The following is a 20,410-nucleotide window of genomic DNA, read 5'->3' as shown; positions in this document are numbered from 1 at the left end:
AGGTCAACGTCTGGTGGGCACTGTGTCTTCAGGCCCAGCCCAGATCCTTGTGCCTTGGCTTTGGTTCCTCTTTGAGAGGACAAAGGAGCTGCTTAAGCAGCACTTGTGATCATGCTGTTGTGTTTTTGCCTCTGCTTTCCCTTGCTGGCCAAAAATCATCCCAAAGTCATGCAGAGCTCAAGGGAAAAAAATAGTCTGCAACACAAAGGGTGCAAGTCTCTCTTAACCACCTTCTCTGTCCCATGCATCCAGGTCAGGGGCAGGAGGATGGTTTGCGTGAAGTGACCCTCTCTACCCAGAGGCTACGTGTGCTGCCTGCAGCGGTCCTGAGCAACCTCGCGCTGGAGAGCCTTGACCTTGACAGGAACAAGCTCAGGAGCATCACCGGCATTTCTAAGCTTCGCAATCTGAAGAAGCTGATACTGTCCAAGAATGAGATTGTGGACTTTCCCAACGAAATCCAGAGCCTGGTCTGTTTAGAGAAGCTTGAGTTGAATCAGAACCAAATCCGGGTCATCCGAGAGGGGGTTTTCTCCCATCTCCCCAGGCTTAAACACTTGCGGCTGAACAACAACCGTCTCAGTGCCCTTCCCAGGGACCTGGCAGCTTGTCGAGGCAGCCTCCAGTACCTCAACATCTCCAACAACCTGTTCCGGACCTTCCCCCAGCCTGTCCTGCAGCTGGCATGCTTACAGGAACTCCATGTGCAGAATAATGCCCTTCGCCAGCTTCCCAAGGAGCTCTTCCAGGGACAATCCCTGAAAATGTTCAAGGCCAATGGGAACCCCCTCCGGGAACCACCCAGTGAAGTGTGCGCTGGTGGCATCCAGCAGATCCGGAATTACTTCAACCAGCTTCAATGCAGTTTGGGGCAGGAGGACAAGAGGGTCAAGACCATGTTCCTGGGGGCCTCGCTGGCGGGGAAGTCCACCATCTGTAAAAGCCTCAAGCAAGGACAAACCAAACTGGTGCCCAAGGAAGAGCGAACAGTTGGGATAGAGATCAGCGAGTTCCGAATCGGGGACTTCACGTTTCTCTTCTGGGACTTTGCCGGCCAGCTGGAGTACTACATGACTCACCATGTGTTCATCACCCCACAGGCACTTGTCATCCTTGTCATCAATCTCCACATGTAAGTGCTGAGCTGGTTTGGATTCAAAGAGGAGTGAGAAAAGAAAAAAGGGACTGGGGAAGCTTTCCTTTGCACGAGTTCACACCATTTCTGTTGGACTTCAATGCCTGTCTTCTCATGGCTGGAGCAGTAGCTCTCCCTTTCTCCCTTTTTGCAGATCACTTTTTTAATTAATCCACTACATCTGTTATCACCTTCCAGGTGTCCTCTGTTTTGAGGGGTTAGATGAGCATTAACTCGTTCTGTGACAATTGATCGCTGTCTAAATGGCTTTGCTTTCTCTGTTGGGAACACCTCCAGGAGCCCTCCCGGTGTCATGTGGTGCTCCCTGAACATGGGGGGAGCATTAGGCTTGGCCATTGTGGTACAGAGGGATGCTCCCATCCACAGCAGGGATGGACTGCTGCACCCCATAGCTTCAACTGGCTTAGCTTCAGGATGGGACCCTTAAGGATGAGCTTGGATACGACCCATGACAGCTTAGGAGATCTGAGCTCTTCTCCAGGAAGCCCCTGGGACAGCACAGGGTGCATGATCAGGCCTGTGCTGCTGGAAGTTGGCTAGAGATCAGGAGGGTTAGACATGAATTTGGGACTTTCTTTCTCTCCCTCCCCAGGTACCAAACTAACAACAAGACTTTCAAGGAGCTTGTCGGTTTCTGGATCAACAACCTGTCCATGCGAGTCCCAAACTCGGTGGTGCTTCCTGTGGGAACACATGTGGACTGCTGCCAGAAGGAGGAGGTGGAGGTGAAGAGGCGTGACATCATGGCCAAGATCATGGCCATGCTGGCAGAGAGAAAAAGCAACCTCGCTCACTTCATTGACAACCTGGAGGGCAGCGAGGAGCCCGAGTTTTATGTGGACCAGTGGGAGAGGCTGAAAGAGATGGAGAGCCGCACATTGACCGTAGGGCTGAGATTATCGTGGTTCCTTGCTCTCTGTTGTCACCCTGTTGTCTCTGGCAGCCCGGCGTGCCACTGGTGATGATGACCTGGTGCTAATGCATCAGGCTGCTCCTGCAGCCGCTCCCTGGGGCTGGGGTGGACGTGGTAACCTCCTGTGCCCTGCTGGGTCCTTGTCCCTGCTCAGTGCTGAACATCTCCTCCTGTGGCTTGTAGCAGGTGCCTGGGGAGGAGTGTAAGGGGGAATTTACCATCCCCAGGTGATTTTCTGGGAACTGCTACAGAGCAAAGGTGTGAAGGAAGTGCCCTCTGAAGCTGAGGTAGCAGTGTGTCCCATCCTTGGTGACCTCCTTTGTATTAAGTCCCTCCTTTACCTCTCAGGCTAAATGACTCCTCTGGATCTGCTTTTGGCAGGTGTGTGCTTTCTCTCTTCCAGATCTTAAACTTAGTTACGGTCAACTGCACGGATTACCACGATATCAAAAAGCTTGAGGCCACTATTCTGGAGCATGTGAAGAATGAGGAGCTCTTCCCTGAGGTCACCCGAGTGCTGCCACCCGTCTACAGGCAGGTGGAAGCTGCCATCGTGGATATTGCACAGAGCGAGGAGATGGCAGGCCATGGTGAGTGGTCCATCACCCCTGCCACACCTTCCTGGGAGAACTCTGGCTGGAACAGGCTCTCCAGTGCTTGCTGCACCTTCTGGCCCCACTCATGTGGTGGTGGGGGTCACCTTGCACTGTTATGGCTGGAGCGTTAATTGCTACTACCCGGCTCTGTTGTAACGAGCATCTGCCCCCAAGGCAGGTGCCTAGGGAAGAGCATAGGAAAAGGCCAAGCGTGTCTTCACCAGGAGGCTCTGCCAACATCTACTGACCTCTGGCTGGAGGTGCCCTGAGCCGGCCGTGTTGTCTGGTTTATTTCTTTCCAGTAACGTTGGAAACGTTATGTTTATGTTTTCCAGTAACGTTGTTCTTTCTCCCCTTTGCCCTGCATAAGCAATTGAAAAATCTTGCAGGAAGGAGCTCCCCAGCTTTCACACTTCTGTGTGATTTCCAAACCTATGTCCTGCTAACTTTATTTAATGGCCCCTACCCCTCGCTAGCCCCTTCTCCGTGTCTCCTGTGACCTAGCAGGACTAGCAGGCAGCCCCAGCTCCTGCAGGTGTGAACGCCACCAGCGCCCAGTGTCATCCCTGGCCACTGTAGGATTAGAGAATGAGGAGCAAATGCTTTTCTTTTGTGCAGCTAAGCCAGGTTTTTGTTGCCTGTCTCACTGCAGGACTAAAGGACAATCTGAGGTTTAACTGGCAATCTGAGGTTTTCTGGCTGGAAACAAAGCTGCTCTTTCAAACAATGAAAAAAGCCAGTATTAGCTTCATTTTTCAGATGTTCCGTTGGGGTCCTGACAGGCTGTTGGCACTGCTGAGGCAAGGCAAGACCACAGGAGCTGCAGGGTGGCAGTGGGACAGCTGAGGATGGGCAGACCATTTTGGGCCACAGCCACCAAGCATCGCGCTGGTCCCAGCTGCCTCCCCGGGGACGGCATGGGTGACATTGTATACTGCTGGTGTTTGTTGGCTCTCTAAAGCGCGCTGAGCTCCCACATCTCCCTCTAGGCATGATGGACCTCCAGTACCTGCTCAGCAAACTCTCCCAGTGGGAGCACCTGGCCAACCTGGGCAGAGAGCTTCTCCAGGACATCTTGCGATATCTTCACCGCATCGGGCTTGTCGTGTGGTATGAGGAAATCAAGCACCTGGAAAGCACTGTTTTTCTCCAGCCTACCTTCCTAATAACTATGTTCAAGGTGAGTGTGGGGATCAGGACCATCTTCTCTGCAGGGCCCAAGCTCTGCAGCTTTGCTGGGCTCCTCTCACTGCTGCCTCTTCTCTCCTCTTCCCATCCAGCTCCTTGTGAGGTACCGCCTAGTCCAGCAGCTCGAGAGCATCTCTGTGGACACATTGATTGGGGAACATGCTACCATCAGAGATAGGTCCAACTGGGTGTGGACCTTCAAGTCAAAGGCAATGCTGTGCCACCGGGCTGTGCGTGCCTTGGTGAAGCACCAGCTCTGTTTGGAAGGGATGCGGGACATCTTTGAGGAAATCATGGGACACAGGCCCCACAGAGGGAGAGGGAAGCTCTTCAGCCTCCTGGAGCACTTTGAGCTCTGCCTGGAGGTGAGGCGTGCTGAAGCACTCAACCCACAGGCCAGTGAGTTTGTGCCTGGGAAGCTGTGGGAGACAACGCGGGGCCAAGGCGAGTCCTGGTACTTGTTCCCAACCTATCTGAACCAAACTGAAGAGGTCTCTGAGGTGTGGGGCGGAGACCACCCTGAGGACCTCCACATCCGTGCGTACTTCTCACCCGAAATACCTGAGGGTTTCTTCCAGAGGTAAGCAGTGGTTTCCAGCCCACCATGAGGTTGCGTGATTTGAGGTTTGCTCAATGCAAAACCAGTATGGCCATCAGCAAGCCCTTGGCTGTTGAGACCATATCAGCTGAGGCATGAGGCTGGGACTCGGAAGACCAGTGTGGCTGCTGAGCTCTGCCACAGACGTGTGGAGCTCTGGATGAACCATTTTGATGTTGACTGCCTAGATGTGAGAAAGGACCATACTTCTTCTGGTTCACCTTTCATCTGGGGTCATTTTTGGATAGTCTATGCCCATCCAGGCAGTCAGAGGTCTCCCAGTCCCACCTGAGGATGGTCTGGTTTCTATGGGCACTGGGACGGTTCCAGTTTCTGGAAGGTTTCCTGTCCTTGTAGGGCTCTTGACTTGTGTCCAGAGTTTTGTCTGATGGCCAATTCTGGAAGCAGCTCTTGGATTAAGAGGCTGCTCCTGCTGCTTGAGCTTTCAGTAGGGCAAGGTCCTCATTTGGTGTCTGCCTCTCTTTCTACTGAAATTTGGTTCATATTTTTCAAGTCCACCTGGTGCCATGCTTTCTCCCAGTGTTAGAGATAAGTGAGGAGGAGGGTGGTGAAAGCCATGGGCAATCTCCTTGCAGGTTCCTGGTGAAGGCTTGCTCCTTCTACTCCACGCACTGGGTGGCGAAGGCAACCTGTCTGCTTGTATGCAATGGCAAACCTCTGCTGATCAAAGAGAACAACCAGAGGGCCTACAGCTACCTGGAGCTCCGGTGCAGAAAGCCGGCAGGAAGGACAGGTAAGGATCCCTGACCTTTATTTCATGACGGCTAACCACATGTCTCTCCTCAGTTCCCCCTTGCCACCTCTACCCCTCTGGGCAGAGCGTCCCAGAAGCCTCTGCCACATGTACTAGTCTGGCCAGGGTCCACCAGCAGTTCAAGTAAAGATTTCCCCTTTCTCCATGCAACCTGGTCAGGATGCCCCTCAAGGTATCACATGAAAGTGGAAAGTCAACTTTTCAGTCTTTTCATGGAGCATCATCCTTCCCCATAAGGTCCCAGCAGAGTACAGTCTCAGGCTGGGTGTCCAAGTGATAAGCAAGAGGGTCATCAGACTTTGGGAGCTTTTCCAACACATCTTTAAATTCCCTTTGAAGGGTGATGGGCCTTGGTTAACTTGCGAAACAGAGCTGGTCTAACTGTTCTAGCTGTGGTCTGGCGAGCTGGAAACAATGCGTGCATCACCACAGCAGCTCCTGGCCTGCTGTGGTTGGGATGGCTTGACTAAGCGAGATGTTCTTTTGCCTGGAAGGTTTTCAGTTTGCCTGGGACTTCCTCATGGCAGTTGTGTTCATCATCCAGAAGCTTGCCGAGGAGTGGCCGGGGCTGCACATGTGCGTGAAGACCCCCTGCCGAACGGCCGGCTGCCCTGCGGAGCTCATCTGGCCAGACATGGATGGCACAAACGCCATGTACGTACGTGCTGCACCTCTCCAAGCTGAGGGCTGGAGCCGGGTGGTTGCTACTGCAGTGCTGGTGGGGCAGGTGTCAGCTTCCAAAAGCCATGTGAAATCAGTTGCGAAACTGGTCGGGCCCTATGTTGCCCTTCTCCTGACCGTAGCAGCCTGTGTCCCATGTGTCGTTAGCATTTACTTGTGTAGGAAATTCAAGCATGGAAAGAAAGGTGAAAAAGTTGACTCAGGCTTAGGCGCATAATGTCCACTCTGGCCAGGTGCCCGCATGTCCTCCGTTTCATGAAGAGCTAAAGGTGTTCAGGCACCTGGGAAGGCAGCAGCTGTCTCACTGACAGCGTGACCTCAGGTCGGGGTGGAAAGAGGGCGCCACTTCCATCACCTTGGCATTGTCTTCCATGGGAGGTGCTGAGGGGAGCTCCTGTGCCACCTTCTTCTCAGGGCTTTTTCCTCCGCAGGACAAAGGAAGACGTTAAAACCTGTGGGACCTGCGGGCACCGCTTTGGCGCAGAGCTGCTCCTGCCCAAAGGTGAGCCAAGGGTCCTGGGTCTGGGCTGCAGCAGCACTCAGGGGGGAGGAGGGCTCAGGGTTTCATGGAGCCAAGATGCTGATAGCATCCCCCCCATCCCCGCAGTGCCCAGGCAGCTGGAGGAGCCCCCCGCACAGCCCTCCGCTCACTATTACGTGACAAGCTACGGGACCACCACCTTCGGGCCCAGCAGCATCCACATCAATCAGCAGGTAAGAGGCTGCCACCTCCCCTTGCCTGGGGTCCAACACTGATGGGCAGGCTTGTCTTCTCCCCTTGCTCCTGAAAAGAGGGGCTACAGCTGCTCCCAGCCCAGGGAGGGGACACCCTGTCTTGGGGCTACCATGCTCCACCCTGAGATCCCACCACCTCTGCGCCTCAGAGCTGAGCTCTGGGTGCTTTGTGTTGTAGTTGCTGCCTTGTTTTTCCAGAACATCTCAAGTGAGTGACTCTGGGCCAGCGGGAAGGCGCTCACTGAAGAAAGAAGAACTGGTTTTGTTTCACCAAAACCAAGCTGTCCTCAACACGCTTTGCTTGCAAGTCACGTTTGCAGCCTCAAGGCATGGAAATAAAGGCACCAATAAAATGCATCCCTCCAGGTGTGGGAAGTCACCTTGTTTACACAAATGTAAGGGGGAGAAGGTGCTGGCAAGCGCTCCGATACGAGCCTGCTGCCGGCCGGGGCTTTGCTGGGACGAGGCTGGCCAAGGACCCCCTCCATGGGGGATGGGACAGGGTGAAGGTCGCAGCCTGGAAGTGGGGGAAGATGGCTGGGCAACATCAGCAAGCGGGAAGCAGCTTTCTATACATATAGATATATATTTAAACTTAGAAAAATTAAGAAAATAAGTCTGTAAATGACCACACTCCACAAAAATACACGTTAGCAGTTGACGGAGGGGAAAAGCAACTTCTCAGGCCGGCTGGTGAAGCTGTCCTTGGGCTGGGGAGAGCGGAGGAGGAAAGATCCCCACCACGGTGTTCCCGTGTTTGCACGGCCCCGATGCCTGGTGGTCCCCCGCGGGCTGGTGCCCATCCTGGGGGGCCGTGCGGAGTGAGGTGGGGTGGGGTCAGTCGATCTGCATGTTGTACTGCTCGATGAGCTCAAAGAGGCTGAAGGAGTTGGAGAGCTGCAGGCTGACGGTGCCGCTGTCCAGGGAGGAGGCTCCCTCCCGCAGCACCTGCTCGTACCAGTACTCGCAGAACTTGGGCACCAGCTGCGGCAGCAAACGGGCAGGGTCAGGGGCAGGGGCTGGGGCAGGGGCTGGGGGGGGCTGCCTGATGAGGCTGCACCACCCTGCTCGGCCCTGGCCTCCCTGAGCGGAGGGAGGAGGTGTGCGGGGCACCCTGCATCTCCCCCAGCCCCTGAGGGTCCCCATCTCTGAGCAGCTGCCTCCCACCCCATCCTGCCCAGCCTGCAAGGGTCCCCTGAGCCAGGCAGCTGCCCCCTGTCTAGGGTGGCCCTCCTTGGACTCCTGGCCCCCAAGGGGCCCCTCCCTAGGCACTTGCTCCCCCATATTTCCCCTGCTCCCCAAGGGTTACCCGTGGACACCCAGCCCCACCCTGTCCCCAAGCCCCCAAAGGTCCCACTCCTTGGGCACCCAGTGCCCCCCATCTCCCGTAGTCTCCAAGGGTCCCCCTTCCCTGTCACCCAGTTATCCCATCTCTTCCAGCCCCTAAGGGAGCCCCTCCTTGGGTACCCAGACCCCCAGGTCCCTGGTCACTGAGGATCCCCCTCCTTGGGCTCTCAGACACTCATCTCCCCTGGTCTTTGAGGGTCCCTCTCCCCAGACCCTGAGGAACCCCCATCTCCCCTGGACTCCAAGGGTCCCCTTCCCAGACACCTGTCTGCCCTGGCCCCCGAGGGTCCCCCTCCTTGGGCACCCAGAGCCCCATCTACCCTGACCCCCAGGAGTCTCCCCCCTCCCTGGGCAGCAGTGGGGCAGTGGTGGATGTTGGCCCCTGTACCTTGACCAAGATGAGCTTGGACTCCTTGGGCTTGGCCTTGGAGAAGGACTGCCCGAAGCAGAGGTAGATGGTGAAGTCAGGGGACCGCTGCCTTTGGCCGTTGCGGAAGTCCCTCAGCTCTGCGAAGGCAGATAAGGCTCAGTTTTGGGGTGAGCAAGAAAATAGCAAAGGGCTGGGAGGGTCCAGATGGTTGTGACATCCTGGAGCTGGCTCCCACGAGCCCCAAAACCAGAGGCGATGGGGAGGAGGGAATTGGGGGGGTGCAGACAACACCCCTGCCCACCTGTGCAAAACTCATTGAAGTCAAAGATGGGGGTTTCCTGGTCCCGGTAGAGCTGCTTGGCGGGGGGATCCTCGACGCCCTCGAGCTGCTGGGACAGGGCCCAGAAGACTCTGCACTTCTTCAGGCGGGTGGCGAAGAGCTTGCGGGCGCGTTGCTCCAGCTGCAGCCCCGTGCTGCCCAGCAGCTCCTCGGTGAAATGCCGCTGCTTGCCATCGGCCAGCTCGGCGGGGCTGGGGAAGCGCACCAGGCGCCCGGGGCACAGGGCCAGCGCGGGGTCGGAGGGCTGGTACGCCAGCAGGCACTGGCTGCCCACCACCTCCTCCTGGTGGAAGAGCTTCCCCCGGTAGTAGATGCTGATGTCCAGGATGGGGACGATGCCATCTGCACCGGGCAGTGATCAGCAACCACATCCCCCAAACCCAAATGCTCCCCCTCCCCAAAACACCCCCTATTAGTATTAATAACTACTAACAATTATATAGAATACTTATTATTAATAATTATTATAAATATTTATAGCTATTAATAATTAATAACCCTCACCTGTGTTATCCTCCGCCGGCGGCAGCGCAGGGCTGGTGACAGGGGCGAAGAGCATCGCCTCTCCTGGGGATGGCACAGGGACCATGACCTCCGGCGGGCGGCACGGCAGTGGCACAGCCTCTGTGGTGGGAAATGGGCAGCATCGCTATGGTGATTTGGGATGCAGTGGGGTGGTGGTGGGGGGGTCGCTTTGGCATGGGGTGCCTGGGGCAGCACCCCCAGCATCCTCCTGCCCCGTCAGCGTCCTCCCCATGGCACCGACCTTGCTCCTCTAGCAGCATGGGGTCTGTGAGGCTGTAGGCGCCCAAGGGGGGCTGCTCCACCGTGGGCACCCACGGCTGAGATGCCGGTGGGGGGAGGCAGTTGTTTTGGCTGGAGTCTGGGCGAGGCTGGAGTAGGGTGTCCTGGTGGGGGGCGTCCCCTGCGGAGAAATCACCAGTGGGAAGGGGCTGGGGTCACCCACCCACAGTGTCACGCACCCTGCACCCCGCAAGCGGAGCCAATCTCACCTGTGGGCACCCAGGATGGGGTTGGGGGCTCAAGGTCGTGGGAGGAGATGTCACACTGCTGCAGCACCCACTGTAGAATCTCCAGGTCCTCCACTGTCGAGGGCTGTGGGGGGTCGGTGCTCCCTGAGGAGGGGAACAGCAGGTAGGAGGCCTCACAACCCCAAAACCAACCTTGGCTGAGCCTACTGGGGTGACCCCCCAAAAAAAACCTGGGAGATCAGTGCTTACCGGGGGCTGTGATTTCTGGGGCCACATCTTGGGGGTTGAGCACCAGCTGTGAAGGGAAGCAGGATGGGGTCTTACCGCTGTGGATGAGGGGCACCAATTCTCCCCGTGCCCTGAATTTCAGATAGGTGCTGGGCTCTAGCTCGAGAGTGCCCCAACAACATGGGGGTGCAACACCTGAGCAGCGGCACTGGGGATCCCCCCAGCTCACCCCATTACCTGTAGCTGCTGGTTCAGTGGCTGCTGGTCCACTGCGGGGTCAGGGCTGTCAAAATTTCTCTCCTCGCTGTTCTGGAGGGCAGCTGGAAGGAGAGCAGCACGAGTGGGGCACCCTGAGATCACCTGCCCCAACTCCCAACCCCAACACAGGCCCCCCCATGGGGTGAGGCTCACCTGGGGCAATGGCAAAGACCTTGTGTGGGTCGTCACCACACTTAGAGCGGTCCTCCAGCAGCCTGAACATGCGGGTGCTCCTCAGGGCACAGCGGAAGTTGGTCTTCCACTTGGCCGGGTCCTCAGGGCTCCCCTCATACCGCCCACTTGCTTCTGCCCAGGCCTAGGGGGTGGGTGAGGGGTAGGGGGGTAAGTATAGGAACCCTGGCTCCATGAGCATGGAGGTTTTAGGGATGCCTCAAGGTTGCTGCTGGTGACCCTCCATACCCCTCATCTTGACGACCCCAGGTTGCTGCTGGTCACCCTCCATGCCACCTACCTTGAAGACTCCGAGGTTGCTGCTGGTCAACCCCATCCTACCAGCCTTGAAGACCTCAAGCTTGCCCCTGGTCATCTCCCATCCCACCCATCTCGAAGACCTTGGGATCATTACTGGTCAACCCCATCCCACCCACCTTGAAGACCTCCAAGTCACTGCTGGTGAGCCCCTGTCCCACCCACCTTGAAGACCTTGAGATCACTGCTGGTCAACCCCATCCCATCCACCTTGAAGGCCTCGAGCTCGTCACTGGCAGCCCCCACCCACCTTGAAGCTGCTGGTGACCCTCCATTCCACCCATCTTGAAGACTTTGAGTTCACTGGGTGTCAACCCCACCCACCTTGAAGACCTCCGGGTCGCTGCTGGTGGCCCCCTATCCCACCCACCTTGAAGACCTCCAGGTCGCTGCTGGTGACATCCTTCCTGGCGTTGTGCTTCCAGGGGACGCGGAAGGCGTTGCGGGCCGGGTCGGTCCAGCGCAGCCCGCGGTAGCAGCCGCTGCTGATGGCGCTCACCAGCCAGGGCCCGAACCGCAGCTTCTGGGCCTCCCTGCGGGCGGGGAGGGGCGGGGGGGAAGCCGTCAGAGGGGTGCGGGGGGTGCCGGGGCCACCCGGGAGGGCGGCCCGGGGGGGCGGGGGTGCCGCTTACCCCTCGCTCTGCAGCGCTGCCATGGTGCCGCGGGGTCCCCGCTCCTGCCGGGCCTGGGGCGAGCGGGCGACCTGGGCTCGGGGAGCGGCCACCTCCCGCCCGGCCCTTTTATCCGCCCCACGTCACCCGCGCCCGGTTTCCTGGAAACCACGTGATCCTTCCGAAAGTGAAAGTGTCGCCGGCGGCCAGCTCCGCCACGGGTGGGGTGGGGAGGGGGTGTCACACGCACCGGTCCCCACGGTGCGGCCGGGGGATCCTGGGGCCCTGGCCTGGTCCAGCCCCCACGGGGGATGCGGAGCCCCCCCTCCCCAAATTAATAATAGTTTAAAAAAAAAATAACCCAGCTGTAACCCTCGCCCTGCGCCGCAGACCTCGGTGGGCAACGGGCGGGATCAGGCCCCGAGCTGGGGTTGGGGAGCGGGGGTCAGATCACCCGTGACCCTGCCGTGGGGTTGCTCCCCACAGGCTGTTGCTGCCCCAGAAGTGCTGGTGCGGGAGGGCCGCATCCCAAAATTTTAACAACGCAGGGTGGAAAAGAGCCAACGGCAGGCGGGGTGGCGGGGACACCCCGAAACGCTCGGGGCTTGGCCCGAAAGCAGCTGCACCCTCCGCAGGCGGGGCTTTCCGGGGTGCCGAGCACACAGGGCTTGGTTTCGGGGCTGGAAACTCCCACGCCTTTCTTAATTTCTTTATTATATTTATTTTAATGCTTCTTCTTTCAGGCTGCCTTAGTTTCCACGCTAAGGGCACGCTGTAAAAATTAAAAAATAAAAGCAAAACCCGGGAAGGCTGCGTGCGCCGGCCGCGCCGCCCACATCCAGGAGCCGGTTTTCTTGGCGCTCCCTTTTCCCATAAAGCCGGGCCGCAGGTGTGGGCCTGGCACTGCTCCCAGCACCGCACCTGCTCCCGGCTTCTCCGGCTGAACGACAGCAGAGGCCGTGTCCCAGCGTCCCATCGCCGCGGGATCTAGGCAAGGGCTCTGGGACGCGAAACCGGCACCACGAGCATCCTCTGTGCTGCTGCCCGGCATGGCGGCACCGCAGCTTTGTGCAAAGAAAGAAGGGGGGGAAAAAAAGGAGGAAAAATCAACGCCGGGGTCGTGCATCAGCCCCGCATGCGTGTTTCAGGGCCAGCACCACCCTTGCAAAGGGGTGAACCCCGAGGGGGTCCCCGCTGGCCATACCAGGCTCCAAAAGCAAGGGGGGAGCAGGCAGAGGTGGGAAGGGGTCCCGGTGGCCAGTGCATGGCAGCAGCACATCCCCCACCCCAGAAAGGGGAAGCGGTGCCCAAACGGGGCTACAGATGGTTTCCAGTAACACGGGTCCCGGGCACCACCACCCGTGATAGAAAATGGTCACCCTGCGCCTCGGACCACCGCGGTGGGTGGGGGTTATGTAGATTTTTGCATTAAATTAAAGGAAAATTAGCAAATAAACATGGTATGAGGCAGGCCACCCGCAGCCCAAGCGCTCGCCCTCGTTACTCTTCCTCAAGCCCATTTGAGCTCTGCAAGGAGCGGTCAAACAGACCAAAAACCCCTGAAATTTGCAGGAGCTTGACAAATTTCTTACCCAAGGATGAGACTGGTGGTCATCGGGACTGAAGCATGGAATTTGGGCCTCTTTTCCCCCCTACACTTCCTGCTTTTGAGGAAATTTCCCCTTCTTTCCAGGAACTTCTCTCTACTGCTTACTAGGAACACCTGCATGGTTTTTTAGGACATTGCCCTTTGTTCTCCAGGAAATTTCCCCCTTCTTTCCTAAGAAATCCCCCTATCGCTTTCCAGGAAATTTCCCTGTTGCTTTGCAGGCTATTTCTCTCCCATTGCTGTCCAGGAAATTCCTCTCTTTGCCTGCTGGGAAATTTCCTTATGGCTTTCTAGGAATTCTCTCTCTGCTTAGAGGACTTCTATTGCTTTCTAGGAAATTTCCCCATGACTGTTGCTCCCTGGGCAGCAAGGAATTATTTCCCAAGAAATCTTATTCTTCCTGTCCAGGAAATAGCACTGTTACTTTATTAAGAAATGTCACCTTTTCTTTTCAGGAATTTTCCTGGTATTTGAGGAATTTTCCTCCTTCAATTTCTAGGCTATCCCCTCTATGGCCTTCTAGGAAGTTCCCCCAATGCCTTCTATGAATTTCCAGAATATTTCCCCCTTTACTTTTGAGGAATTTCCCCTAGTGCTCTCAAGGAAATTGCTATTGTCTTGTAGTAAGTTTCCCTTTCATTTTCTAGGATATTTTACTGTGGCTTTCTAGGATGGTTTCCCTTTGAATTCTAGGAATTCCCCTATAGGTTTCCAGGAAATTTCCCTTTTGCATTGTAGGAATTTTCCTCCAGGGCTTCAGGAAATTTCCTCATTGCATTCCAGGAAATTCCACCAGCCAAAACCGCCCGAACCCATGACAGAGGCATATAGCACCCCCACAAAAATACATTTAAGGGCGGTAAACACTACAAACCCCAAACAAACTGGAGCCAGAAGAGCCACGGTCAGGACAGGAGCAAGGGACAGGGCCGACACGGGACAAGGTGCGACGGCAAAGGCCTGGGCTCGGTCAAGGACCCCGCGCCAGCGGGAGCAGGTTAGGACGCACAAGGAGCTGACCCCACGCTGGCTGTTGGCCCCTGCCCCGGGGGACAAGGGGCAGCGGCAGGGAGGGGAGCAGAGGTGTGCTTCTCTGTGTTTATTTGCTTTTATTCCTCGATACTGCAATCAATGCTTAGAGGTTTCTGTTAATCGGTGATTAATTAAGTTGATGGGAATTCTCCCATTTTAAACTTTTTTTTTTGGCCGGCAGCACCCTGCCTGCATGGGGGGGCTCCCGCGGGGCCATGGTCACTACCCCCTGCCACCCTCCCACGTCCTCCTGACTCAGGGACATGTCCAAGCAGCTGAAAATCAGCCCCATTCAGGGCATCAGCTCCAATGTGGTGGAAGAGGAGTCAGTTTTACACATAAGTTTTCAAAAGGATCCAAAAGGACAAGGAGAGCTTTCCCTGAACCTCGGCGCTTCACTCCACCAAATTTTCCTCCTGCACCGCACACACGCCCCTGCAGCTACAAGTCACCCAGCTTCAGGGGGCAAACGTTGCAGGGAGAAGGGCAAGCAGAAACCCCACCACTTTCAGTGGCAAGGCTTCTCCTTGTAAATCACAAAGCAGCAAGGAATGGGGCACCTTAAAAGAAAAAAAATAAAAAGAGAGAGAGAAAAAAAGAATCTTTCTCTTTTAATCCACCCAAGGGAAATCCAGAGCAAGAGCAGCATCACAGCACTACACACAGCACAGACATCTATCATCATCTTTGCACAGATTCCTTCCCAGATACATGGAGAAGTCATTAAGAAAATAAGAAAAAAAAAAAAGAAAAACAAAAAATTATTCACATATGCAAAGTGACAAGTAACAAATTATCCACAGAACAACTTTTTCAAAGAGAAAAAGGACGCATCAAGGAAGAAGGCCCTCAGCATATAGGTTTTGCAAAAACCTAACTGAAGAACATTGAAACAGAGGTGTTTTTCTTTTAAACATTAAAAACAAGGATTTTTTTTTTTTTAAATTAAGTATACATTTCAAACACAAACACCAAGCAAGCGCCTGGAGAACAAAGCAAAAAGGAGGAATGAAAAGTGAATTCGACCAGTTTAATTTAAACACCAAAGTCAGGTGGATTGCACCACATGGAATAAATAATGGAGAAGATCGCGGTGGGTTGGTAGATCTCACACTTAAGATCATTCAAACCAGAATGCATCACACAGCCCAAGAGAGTACTGAACGAGGAAGTCCTCTGACAAGCGATGTTAGCTGAGGCAGTGTCCCTTTGACAGAGTGAGTGCTAGGTGTGGATTTGGCCCCTGCCACCCAACAACCACCACCACCCCAGAAGCGAGCGGGATGACGAGTTTTTGTGATCCAGAGGACTCGATCCCATAATCACGTACACACAAACAGCTCCTCGCTCAGGGCACGGGAACCTTCTGCCTCTTCAACACCAGCTGGTTCCAAACACGCCCAAGTCAAACACCAAAGCACAACTACACCTTGCAAGGTGAGCACACAGGCGAGGCATTTCCTGTGTGGCTCCCCGAACTTGGGCACCGCAGAAGCGGAGCAGGTGCCTGCTTTCATGCACCTGGGGCCAGGCTGGAAAAAAAATAGAATCAACTAATCTACACCTGCAGCCACCGCTTTATCACCCCTGGGATGGGCAGGCTGAAGGAATGTAAGTGGTTTCTTGTTGTTTGGTTTTCCCTCCCCACAACCCCTGCATTAAAAAAAAAACAAAAAAAACCCAAACAAACAAACAAAAACCCCGAACAAAAATAACTTGATCCCAAGTTCCTCTCCCTCCCCTGCCTGTGGCCAGGCAGTGAAGCACCTTCAGACATTCGTGTGATCCCACAGACACGTTCCCTACAGAGCAGACATCTCATCTCTGTACCTCACCTGGATGTGCCTGTGACACCTAGTTAGGAGGGACATCCCTTTGCTTTAAAACAAAAATAATTACAAAATCAATAGTAACGACCCCTTTTCCCTTCCTCTGATCTCCAAGAAGTTCATCTAAGTCCAACTCATTTTTGAGAAAGGGAGAAGGGAGGGGTGAAGGCTTCCAGGCCAAGAAACTTGCCAGATCCAGCATCCCCCCGCCGCCCCTCTGGCAGTGAGGAGATGAGGCCCCTTTGCGCAGTGCCCATTCTCAGCCCAGGGCCAGGAGAGCCGAGGAGGGGCTGAGGGGACACAGCTGCCCCTCCAGCTCCTCCTCAGATAGCTGGCAACTCCAGGAAGAAAGAGGGGGACTGGGGTGAAGGAGGGTTCAGGTTACTTCTTTCCCATCCCTCTTCCTCCCCAAGGCTGGGAGGAGACTTCCAGGTTTGCAAGTCCAGTCTGTGCTTACCAGTGCTCTTAAGAATGACAATTTAAAAACACAGGGGTGGGGGGGAAGAGAGAGATATGCATAATTAGGTATTGTCCGTGGAAGGAGCGGGAGGGGGTAGGTTCCAGATCGAGACAGAAAAGGGACTCTTCTCCCTCCCAGCGTTTGCTCGTCTGGAGACCACGTCCCCTCAGCGTCCCCGCGCGAACCCTTTGTGCTGTTGCTCTGACATCAATCGACACGGATGATGAACACGGGGATGAATTCAGCACTGCAGGGGGAGGGAGGGCACACGCAGGCGCGCTGGGGCTAGGCCCGGTGCTTGGGGAGCATGTCCAGCAGGAACTCCGCGATGCCGATGAAGTAGACGACTTGTGCGATGCCGAAGAGAGGAGCAATGACCAGGGCTCGGCAGTAGGCCCCTTTCAGGAAGGCCATGGGCCCTTCCTTCTGCCAGATCTTCCTGGGGAGAAAAGGCACAGACAGGTAAGTGTCCATCCCACCCCTCCACCACGTCAGGAGAGCCTCTGGCCAGGCCCCGGCTTTCTGCCTCCCTCCAGGCTAAACCCAGGCAAGTGCTGTCGCCTGGCCCTGCCTCCACAGCAGATCATCCACCATCTCCCACGTGCTCTGCTGATTGCCATGCAGGAACATGCCCCATCCCTGCGTCTGGCCAGGAGCAGAGGCATCTGCCTGGGTCTGGATCTACAGCTAAGATAACCCTGTGCCTGCATCAGGAGGTCCCCCTGTTCAAGAGCTGGGGCCAACTCCACCCTCAGTGTGGTACAGATGGCAAGAGACGCCGGCTACAACAGCAATACAGAAGCAGAGCGCTTGTGTTTTGAAACTTCCTTCGTGTTTTGAAGCAGCCAGACCTCAGTTTAGCAAAGAGTCAGAGGACAGCGCGGCTGGGAACAGCCCGCTCGGACAGCACTCCTGCAGCCACTGCTCAAAGCAGTCCCGGGAGGGATACGAGGCTTCATGCTGCAGGGTTTTCAGACAACAGGGCCTTGGGAGAGACAATCACTGCATTGCCTCCCTTTGCAGGAACAAAACCTCAGTGTTATGGCTGCTGGAGTCTGGGCAGAAACATTTAATATAAATGCTACATTTACCTTGCTCAAAATAGGAAAAAGTTCTCTTTTGTATACCCATATATGAACAGTATATGTCTGGTCATATATCTATGTATCTCTCCATATAGACAGACAGACAAAAGCACAGGGTCAGAGGGAACCCGAAACAGAGAAGCTGCTGGCTGGGTCTAGAAGCTGCACTGACTGCCTGGCAGCAGCAGACGCCATACACCTGCTTCACGAGGAGTCTTACTTGGTGCAGTCCAGGATTCCTGAGTAGGTGTCCTCATTCACTCCTCTCTGCAGGGACTGCAGCCGTGTTTTGATCACTGGGGAGGAAGAGAGAAGAGAGACAGTGGTGAGCACTGGGGACGTAGCACGCCCTTCAGCAGGCAAGAGCCACTCCAAGAGTAACATCGTTGAAACACAGTCAAAATGAGATTACCAAGAACACAGACCATTTTCATATATTTATCAATAAAACAGGGGAAAACAAACCCATTCCTTTACAAATGGATAAAAGATAAAACACAGCCACTCAAAAACCAGCCCCCTCACCTCACTGTGACCAAGGTTTCCACAGCTGTCTTAAGTTTTAAATGCTTCCAAATTCAGGTATCTTTCTGCAAAGTGGGAACTGATTTTCAAATACCCAGCTCCCTCTGGAAGAAGTACCTAAAATATACGATGCTGCTCTTACACTTCTTCACACGTTGGAGCATGTGCAATGGCGGGGAGAGAGGAGTTACTTTCTGGTGTTTTTCACAGCACCAAAACCGAGGTGCTATTTAAGGCAGATGCTGAGGAGCAGGAGAAAAGGCCACAGATTTGAGGCTCTCCTTGGTTGTCCATGACTGTACTCATGTAGATGGTCTGCATGCTATCACTTCACAGGGAAATGTGCCTTTTCAGGGGCATGTTCACAGCCACTCCTGCAAAAAATGACTGAAATGAATGACACTCTCTCCCTGATTTACCTAGTGAGTACTGCAAACCTCTGCATAAGCTGTGGCCAAAGGTATAGCTCAGCTGAAGGAAACATCATCTGAGCTGGAGGCAGCTCAGACAGCAGAACTCCCCTCCTGTACACATGTACTCATGCTGCAAAGATGCTGGAACAGTCACCCTCCTCCTCGCCTAGCCCACTTGCGGGCCTCTGACTCCTGTCACTTGGTGCCAGACCACCAGCAGAGGCTACGCGGGACTCACCATCGCAAGGATTGACAGCCACCGCAGCCGTACTGCCAGCCACACATCCAGAGAGGAAGGACACGTAGAACGGAGCCTTGACATTGGGGTCTTTCTGGCCCAGCTTGTTCAGGTTTGCAAACAGTGGGAAGTAAACAATGGAAAACGGGACATCCCTGGGGAGAGGAGGGAGGAAGGGGAAGAAAGAAGAACAAGGATGAGCAAAGTCAGAGTGGGAAGCCAACACACCGAGCATCAAAGGAAGGGCTGCAAGCATCACGTGTTGGCAGCACAGCTCTGCTATTCCAATACAGAGACAGAAGCCAAAATTTAGGAAGGGCAAAACTGACTGCACAAAGGACAAGAGGCCTGTGGGAGGCACGCAGCGCTGCATAGTCAGTGGCCTCCCCATGACTTTTCAACACTGAAACTGAAGACCCCAGCACATTCAGAGGTCCATTTTTCTTAATTAAAAGAGATTTGCATCCTGCCCCTCATCCCACTGGGCATTGCTTTAGCTCTGCCTTTGTTAAAGCTAGAAGAGAGTCACACTGTGAAAGCCCAGGTAAAGAGTGTCCAAGTAGGCACCAGTCCTTGTATCCAACACGCTCCATGGGCCAGAACCCATCTTACACTCTGGAGACTCAGGCTGACAGTTTTGCTTTGTTAGCTCACAAGGCCTTCTCTACAGTGTTAAAATATGGACATGGAGACAAAAACCTGCCACAGAAAGCACCAGAATTAAATTTTCCAGGAACAAAAAGGCAGCCTCCCTCACTTGCCTGACCTTCCCTTCTTTAATGCACAAAAACTGTGTGTGGAAACCAAAGCAAATCAAACCCACGTGCCCTGAAGCTGGCACCCCCTTTGCAGGCTCATCCCCTGGATGGCTGGTGCTTTAGGTTCAAGACTGGGACTACCGGTGTCCTGGGCTCCAGCTCACGCCACCCTACCTTAGCAGCGTGGCTCCCAGGCCCTTGTAGAGTCCCGCGATGCCTTTGCTTCGCAGCAGCTCCCTTGTTATCTGTGTTGCTGTGGGGCGCGTTTCCACCACTGGCTCCGCCGCCCTCGCCGCAGAAGAAGAGGAGAGCTGGGCCTGTGCCGCCATCAGCTTCTTCTGTGCCGCTGGGGAGGAGCAGAGAGAGCACTGGTCTGCAAGATGCTCAACAGCAGTCTCTTGCTGCCTGGTGCCATGGGACAAGGAGGAAGAGGCAGATCTCCAGGTGCAACAAAACATGCAGACTAAGGCCAAGCAGGTGCCCTGCAAGCTTTTGCTCCCAGTCTGCTCATCTCCCTCAGCCTGAGACAACCCAGCTTGTCCCAGCCTCGGAGCTAGCTGCTGCCGCACCACAACGCTGTCCGCTGCACTCTCCTACCGACTGCTTTTACCTAAGCAGGAACAGCCTGGCACACATGACCTCTGCGATGCGGAGAAAAGGAACTGCTGTGAGCAGGCAGATGACAGTATCTGCTTCCAGCTACGTCCCCAAGCCCTGGGTAGGAAAAACTAACGATATTCATAAATGAGAGAGGTTTGACAGTTCTGTACTTTGCTTCCTTCCCTTGAAAGCAATCATTTACCCACAGAGTTCCTCAGCCACATTTATAAATGCAACCTGGTTTCTCCCAACCTTCTCAAACTGATGCATTTCTGCTCTTTGGCCAGAAGATGGAGATCATCAACCTGCAGGCAATCCTCCGGCTGCCACCAACACAACACAGTTCTGGCACTCTGAGAACAGGCTGCTCACGGCAGCAAAAACCTCTTCTGAACCCTCAAACCATGGCTTAGTTCCTTCAAACATTTTAAAATAATATGCACAAAGAGGATAAGGTCTGCATTAAAAACAGCAAAGAGAGGAAAGAAAAAGTAAATCCGTGATTATTCAGGAATGCTGCATCAAAGGAGAGATTAAAAGACAAATTGGCCCATTTTCCAAGAAGGACCACAAACACAGCATCC

The 20,410-nt window shown here is 54.8% G+C and overlaps 3 protein-coding genes across 8 annotated transcripts in view; 1 reads left to right on the top strand and 2 right to left on the bottom strand.

The window, feature by feature from the left end:
• Nucleotides 1-135: 135 nt before the first annotated feature.
• On the top strand, nucleotides 136-7,098 carry LOC104482355 (malignant fibrous histiocytoma-amplified sequence 1 homolog). 5 transcript variants are annotated; one of them, XM_086749189.1, is made up of 10 exons: nucleotides 136-1,132; nucleotides 1,749-2,040; nucleotides 2,473-2,659; nucleotides 3,655-3,845; nucleotides 3,946-4,433; nucleotides 5,048-5,205; nucleotides 5,721-5,880; nucleotides 6,339-6,409; nucleotides 6,515-6,621; nucleotides 6,841-7,098. In XM_086749189.1, the coding sequence occupies exons 1-10, from the start codon at nucleotides 243-245 to the stop codon at nucleotides 6,856-6,858; spliced, it is 2,562 nt and encodes an 853-aa protein (XP_086605315.1). In that variant the 5' UTR covers nucleotides 136-242; the 3' UTR covers nucleotides 6,859-7,098. The 5 variants fall into 5 exon arrangements, 4 of the variants coding, with proteins under 4 accessions (XP_086605315.1, XP_010122122.2, XP_086605314.1 ...); XR_015258706.1 differs by lacking the exon at nucleotides 6,841-7,098 and having other exon boundaries at nucleotides 5,771-5,880; nucleotides 6,515-6,620; XM_010123820.2 differs by lacking the exon at nucleotides 6,841-7,098 and having other exon boundaries at nucleotides 6,515-6,702.
• A 110-nt stretch (nucleotides 7,099-7,208) lies between these two features.
• Nucleotides 7,209-11,336, bottom strand: IRF7 (interferon regulatory factor 7). The gene is made up of 11 exons (XM_086749191.1): nucleotides 11,299-11,336; nucleotides 11,037-11,199; nucleotides 10,331-10,493; nucleotides 10,157-10,239; nucleotides 9,941-9,986; nucleotides 9,713-9,835; nucleotides 9,466-9,624; nucleotides 9,204-9,323; nucleotides 8,661-9,041; nucleotides 8,378-8,496; nucleotides 7,209-7,626 (listed from the first exon to the last, which is right to left on the bottom strand). The coding sequence occupies exons 1-11, from the start codon at nucleotides 11,319-11,321 to the stop codon at nucleotides 7,480-7,482; spliced, it is 1,527 nt and encodes a 508-aa protein (XP_086605317.1). The 5' UTR covers nucleotides 11,322-11,336; the 3' UTR covers nucleotides 7,209-7,479.
• A 3,178-nt stretch (nucleotides 11,337-14,514) lies between these two features.
• SLC25A22 (solute carrier family 25 member 22) overlaps nucleotides 14,515-20,410 on the bottom strand; it is a 54,524-nt gene continuing 48,628 nt past the window's right edge. For both annotated transcript variants that reach the window (XM_086749814.1, XM_086749815.1), the window contains exons 7-10: nucleotides 19,401-19,572; nucleotides 18,469-18,623; nucleotides 17,513-17,588; nucleotides 14,515-16,646 (exon numbers count right to left, since the gene is read on the bottom strand). In XM_086749814.1, the coding sequence (XP_086605940.1) occupies nucleotides 16,493-16,646; nucleotides 17,513-17,588; nucleotides 18,469-18,623; nucleotides 19,401-19,572 (557 nt within the window). In that variant the 3' untranslated portion in view covers nucleotides 14,515-16,492. The remainder of the gene's footprint in view (nucleotides 16,647-17,512; nucleotides 17,589-18,468; nucleotides 18,624-19,400; nucleotides 19,573-20,410) is intronic.

The sequence above is a fragment of the Chlamydotis macqueenii genome, chromosome 5 (assembly GCF_036417535.1).
Source record: "Chlamydotis macqueenii isolate bChlMac1 chromosome 5, bChlMac1.mat, whole genome shotgun sequence".
NCBI lineage: Eukaryota > Metazoa > Chordata > Aves > Otidiformes > Otididae > Chlamydotis > Chlamydotis macqueenii.
Note: the sequence above shows the minus strand (reverse complement) of the source record. Positions and strands in the feature narration are given on the sequence as shown.

Coding starts and splice junctions, on each gene's coding strand:
- LOC104482355 (XM_086749188.1), top strand. CDS start 243: ATGCATCCAGGTCAGGGGCAGGAGGATGGTTTGCGTGAAGTGACCCTC. Junction 1,133..1,748: donor CTTGTCATCAATCTCCACAT/GTAAGTGCTGAG, acceptor CTCCCTCCCCAG/GTACCAAACTAACAACAAGA. Junction 3,846..3,945: donor TCCTAATAACTATGTTCAAG/GTGAGTGTGGGG, acceptor CTTCCCATCCAG/CTCCTTGTGAGGTACCGCCT.
- IRF7 (XM_086749191.1), bottom strand. CDS start 11,321: ATGGCAGCGCTGCAGAGCGAGGG. Junction 11,200..11,298: donor GCAGCGCTGCAGAGCGAGGG/GTAAGCGGCACC, acceptor CCCCGCCCGCAG/GGAGGCCCAGAAGCTGCGGT. Junction 9,042..9,203: donor GCCGGCGGAGGATAACACAG/GTGAGGGTTATT, acceptor TGCCCGGTGCAG/ATGGCATCGTCCCCATCCTG.